The 5,989-nt window shown below is 36.3% G+C and overlaps 1 protein-coding gene across 1 annotated transcript; it reads left to right on the forward strand.

The window, feature by feature from the left end:
* The first annotated feature begins 220 nt into the window (after positions 1-220).
* LOC103491219 (plastidial pyruvate kinase 1, chloroplastic) lies at positions 221-4,979 on the forward strand. The gene is made up of 6 exons (XM_008451077.3): positions 221-1,018; positions 1,938-2,028; positions 2,189-2,382; positions 3,281-3,402; positions 3,664-4,142; positions 4,359-4,979. Exons 1-6 carry the CDS (start codon positions 437-439, stop codon positions 4,658-4,660), a joined length of 1,770 nt encoding a protein of 589 aa, XP_008449299.1. The 5' UTR covers positions 221-436; the 3' UTR covers positions 4,661-4,979.
* The last annotated feature ends 1,010 nt before the right edge of the window (positions 4,980-5,989 follow it).

The raw sequence follows: 5,989 nt of genomic DNA on the forward strand, positions 1-5,989 counted from the left end.
GTTGGACAATCCGGGTCGGTCGGGTTATTGGTTTCTAACACCTCTAGAATTTAATTGGCCCGAAATTTTTTTGTTCAACCAAGAAGATAAATTTTAAATTTAATTATATTTTGAAAGATTACTTGCATTATTCCAACTATCATAAAGAAGGAAAGGGGTAACTTTCTTATTTATAAAAATAAATTAAACGTCAATGTTATTAAAAAGATTTTGCTTTTTCGAGTGCAAATTCTCTTGTTTAAAACCCAAACAAACCTCATCCGATCCTTTCTAAGTACAAAAGGTTTAAGCCGTTTTGGGCCGTCGATCTTCCGGCGACAATTCCGAAGCTGTTCTCTTCTTCGGCATCTCCGTCTCTCTCCCTGCATTAATCACCGATCTCCGTTTCCGAAATTCCTCCATTCCCTTTCTCCAAATTCCTCCATTTCCCTTTACAATGACACAATCTCTCCAACTTTTCACTTCCTCCGCCATTTCTCTCCCCAAACACTCCATCTCTAAACCCTTCTCTTCCACTGCCGCTTTCCGCTTTCCTTTCTCCTTCTCCAAATCCTCAATTAGAGCTTCTTCTTCGGATCTCAATCCTCTCTCATCTTCTTCCACTTCCCAAGTCTTGGTTTCTGAAAATGGCTCCAGTTCCGGTGGTGGGGTTGTGTCCTCTTCTGCTACTAGGGAGTTTGTGTCTGTTGCCTCTGATTCCACCTCGATTGATGTTGATGCTGTCACTGAGGCTGAGTTGAAGGAGAATGGGTTCAGGAGTACCAGGAGGACTAAGCTCGTGTGCACCATTGGCCCTGCTAGTTGTGGATTCGAACAGCTCGAGGCACTCGCTGTTGGTGGTATGAATGTCGCTAGGATCAATATGTGCCATGGGACTCGAGACTGGCATCGGACCGTTATTGAACGTGTGCGGAGGCTCAATGATGAGAAGGGTTATGCTGTTGCTATTATGATGGATACCGAAGGGAGTGAAATTCACATGGGTGATCTTGGTGGAGCTTCCTCGGCTAAAGCGGAAGTGAGTTTTTCGATTCTTTTACCGTTTTTTTAATCTTATTGTCTCATAATCAGTCGAATTCTTGATAACATTTGCCCCAGGTTCAAAAATTTTCTGATTGCATTGGGTACTGGGTTTTGTCTAGCTGAGAAACGTTTCTTCTGCCTGAAAGTCTATAATCTGCCAGATTTCTAGATTCTTAAATTGGATCGGAGTTCACTTTCCTTGAAACCTAGTTTTCATAAAGATATTACCCATTTTGTGTTCTAAAACCAAGATGGGTCCTTTCATCATTAAGCAAGTCGTGAACTTTTGTCAAAGGTCTTAAATATATTGTTATCATAACCTACGTGTCACGATATCTTGGCTCAATATATAAACTTTGATCACTGGATTAGTGAAAATGAGTTTACTTACTGTGCAGCTGTAAGTATTCTCGAAGTGGTACTCAGTGAGTCAGTGTTTTATAAAGCTCTCCCAGCACATGCCTAAGCGTTAGGCGTAAGTCTGGCGCTTCTTCTTGGAAAGGCAAGCTTACGAAATTAGGCGCGTCTTCTATGAAGTCCCAAGGTTTAAAAGGTTCAAAGCCCTCGGTCTTGGAACATTTTCATTATTTTTATAATATAGTAATAATGAAGGGTTCTTTTTTTCTTTATTAACTATAAAAAATTAAATTTACTAATTTTACATGCAAAGTTTCTTGTCCGAAGGGATTTTTTTCTTCTTCCAAATTTCCACTTAATACTCAAAAGTGATATATTGCAACTTGAGCTTTTAACATTTGTGATACTTGTCAATTAGCATAGTTCTTCTAATTCGAAGTAAGGAAGATGGTCCCTTCATATCCTGTTATGTTGCTGCTATCTGGCTCCGGTTTAGATAAGGCGATGGGGAAGTCGTTGGGTGGGACATGTTTAACTGCTTGCTCTGTTCTATGTAGGATGGTGAAATTTGGACATTCAGTGTCAGAGCTTTTGATTCAACCCTCCCAGAACGCACCATTAATGTGAACTATGAAGGGTTTGCAGAAGGTTACTGTTTCTATCCTAAATAATAACATTTACTGAATGCATGCACAATTTAATACAGCCTTTGGGAATGGCGTGTGTGGATTGGATGTATCTGTGTTCATTGTTGTAGTAAGTTCCATAATATTGTTATTGATCGTGAATTATCATTGATGTTGTGTAGATGTGAGAGTGGGTGATGACCTTCTTGTTGATGGTGGAATGGTGAGGTTTGAGGTAATCGAAAAAATTGGTCCAGATGTTAAATGCCTGTGTACTGACCCGGGATTGTTGTTGCCGCGGGCTAATTTGACTTTTTGGAGGGATGGACATCTAGTAAGAGAACGTAATGCCATGCTCCCTACAATTTCTTCTAAGGTAGGTGCCTCTCCTTCCTTAAAATGTCATTTCCTTGGTTAAATTGAATTCATTTGTTGTACGATACCTATTAAAGTACTGATGTACTACTAAATTTACCGTAGCTAACTTAAGCTTTTGGATTCATAGTTTAATTTCGCGTGATTTTTGATTCGGGTGTTCTGTTCTGTGTTCGAATCTCTTTAATGTCATTTCTTCCCCATTAAGACTGATAACCAACTTATTGGGCTTTTTGCTAATATCTTTAACTTTGCAAGTACAGGGTTAAAGTATTATTATAATATTGAATTTTCCATAATTTATGAGCTTAAGATCTTAGGTTAAGTAGTGATTTTACAATTACTAATAATTGTTGTTATGAGCGACTGTAGAAAGAGTTTCAGACTGCGAAAAGAGTTCCATCATCTAGGCTTGCCATATTTTTTTGAACCTATGTAATATGTATAGCTAATTTTAGATGACATTGTTTTAGAACTTGCAGACTTTATACTATTTTATTTTTGTAAGATATCTTAGTGTCAGAAACTTTACCCTAGAATTAGAAAGCTTTTGCTCTCTTATCAAAAACTAACACTTTTGTTTAATTAGCTTAGATATTCAAACTTTCGATTTTGGCATTGCAACCAACTCACACTAAACTTTGTAGAGTAATTAGATTTATGTTGAAAGATTATGTAGAGATAATTATAATTTGGACCATAAATCTTAGGACACGTTTTATGGGGTGAGTAGTTGTATATTCATACTGCGAACTCTTTATGCAACCTAATGATTGTTCCTGGATCAAAGCCTCCTCATATTCTAGGTTAACCTTTTGTGCAACCTTATGGTACAAATTGCCCTGTTACAGTGGCTTCTTTTCTTGTCCGAATTTCTAATGCAAGTTTTACAAATCCAGGATTGGTTGGATATTGATTTTGGGATTGCTGAAGGTGTTGATTTTCTTGCCATATCATTTGTCAAGTCTGCTGAAGTAATTAAACATCTCAAAAGCTATATTGCTGCACGTTCTCGTGGCAGGTGAGCAGAATTATGGTATCGTGCTGATTTGCTCTTTTACTCCATTTGGGTCTGAAGCTTAGGACCTTTCATTGTTTGTTCTCACGGATTTAGAGGGATCAAATGTTTCTCAACTATGTGTTAGTATGTTTTGATTCGTAAGTTAGGTGCTGACAGGCTAGTCGATGACAGTCAAATTTTCCCGCCAATTCTGTGGATTTCATCACTAAAATGTTCATATATGCGTCTCCTAAATATTTGTGTTTCTAATTTCACATGCAGTGACATTTCCATCATTGCAAAAATAGAGAGTCTGGACTCGTTGAAGAACTTGGAAGAAATTATTTTAGCATCAGATGGAGCTATGGTAGCTAGAGGAGATTTAGGAGCTCAAATACCACTGGAACAGGTGCCATCAGTCCAGCAAAAGGTCGTCCAACTGTGCAGACAATTAAATAAACCAGTTATTGTTGCTTCTCAGCTGCTTGAGTCAATGATCGAATATCCTACACCCACCAGAGCTGAAGTGGCTGATGTTTCTGAGGCGGTTAGGCAGCGATCAGATGCTCTAATGCTGTCTGGTGAGTCCGCCATGGGCCAGTACCCTGACAAGGCATTGGCTGTTTTGAGAAGTGTCAGTCTAAGAATTGAAAAGTGGTGGAGGGATGAGAAACGCCATGAACCTATGGAACTCCCAGAAGTTGGATCTTCATTCTCAGATAGTATCTTAGAAGAGATCTGCAATTCGGCTGCTAAAATGGGTAAGCCTAAGCTTTATGACTCCTTTGTCCTGTTATAGATAATATACCTATAGAACCATAATTTAGATCTATGTTTTAGAACTATGAACTCAAATAATCTCATATCGTTTCACAAAACTCAAAAGTGGTCATTAGGCTGTATAATTATGGTTTCTTGAGTTCTTTTCCTATTTGTTTACTACAAATCCAGTCTAATTGTGAATTTTGTTTTTGTAGCCAATAATTTGGAGGTAGATGCCATTTTCGTCTACACAACGTCAGGCCACATGGCATCTCTTCTGTCCCGTTGTCGACCTGATTGCCCAATCTTTGCTTTTACTTCCACAACATCTGTTAGGAGACGTCTTAACTTGCAATGGGGATTGATACCCTTCAGACTGAGCTTCTCCGACGACATGGAAAACAACCTCAACAAAACATTTTTGCTGCTTAAAGCCAGAAACTTGATCAAATCAGGTGACCTTGTAATTGCTGTCTCAGACATGTTGCAATCTATCCAAGTTATGAATGTTCCGTAAGGAAGAAGGGGCTCGGTATGGTTCCTGCTGATGTTCCATTCCTTTAAATTATTTAACATAATCAAAGTTTTCTGGATCTGCTATTTAGTTGCTAGGAAAATCGATGGAAACAAGCTTCAGGTTTTTAGTTTGGTTGAACTCTGATTTGCTTGCTTTATTTCTTTCTTATTATGTAACATTTTAGTGGCTATCAGATAAGTGTTCTATGAACAAACTTGGTTTACGAGCTATTTATGTAGTTTTTGTGATAACAATAAGTAATATTGTGTATTTCTGGGCATTCTGTTGAAAAATTGAAGCATCTGGGAGGTCGCCTAAAGTGTTATCATCAAGAACATTTAGGTAGGTTTGTTTATCTATCTTATCTTGCTCATAGACTTGTTTGTTTTTATAAGGTAATTGGTATCTAATCTATTTTTTAAAGTTGAAATTGTATTAATTTGGGAGTTTTAGAATTTGATAATTAGGAGTGTATGTACCGGACGGTTTTTAACTTTCAAGGTCCTAAAGTTTTTACATCCGACCTATTAAAAGCATCTCCAATCGAAGTGTTTTATTGGACTACAAATGAAACTTATAGAAGAAATTATAATAACCAAAACCATATGTTTAACAAAACAATAGACATCACCACGATCAACTTAATACATTCAACAGACATAGAAAAGTGTTCCTTTTTTATTTGTTTGGTTATATCTTGGTGTCCAACTTAATTGTTCTGTTTAATGTTGTTAGGAAAACCCCAAAATTGAAAAGACAAGTTTTGTAAAATTATGTGGACAAGACCATATGAAAACATCATTAAAATTGAAGTCAAATCATGTTTGCAAGCACAAAGATGCAATTTTGTTTGCTCAACCATCAACCTTAATTTATTGTTAATTTGACACTTACATTTTCTTTTGTCCCTAAGCTGGATTTATCTTTTTGGATCCTAAATTTTATTCACACTTTCATTTGTTGTTTGAATTTGATGTCTGAATCAAAAGTTGTCTGAATTTTTGTTTGATTCTTTTTTATGTTTTGGTTGATTTCGATCACATATGCTCTTTTTAATAATAATGTTTGTTCTTATTCCTAAACTTAACGTATTGATTTGCATCAAATTTAGTTTGAAAATCAATTTTGAATTTACTTCTACTCTTAATTTCACTTTTGTTCATGGTTGAAAATTGAAAGTTAAAGCAAAGAGATAGGTCAAGTGAAGGATAGTAAAATAAATAAATAAATAAATAGATTGATAACACATACAAGTTAATCGAATTGCTTTCAAATATAGCAAAATCAACTAAAATAATTATAAAATATAGTAAAATTTATCAAACCGTT

The sequence above is a fragment of the Cucumis melo genome, chromosome 5 (genome assembly GCF_025177605.1).
Source record: "Cucumis melo cultivar AY chromosome 5, USDA_Cmelo_AY_1.0, whole genome shotgun sequence".
Taxonomy (NCBI): domain Eukaryota; kingdom Viridiplantae; phylum Streptophyta; class Magnoliopsida; order Cucurbitales; family Cucurbitaceae; genus Cucumis; species Cucumis melo.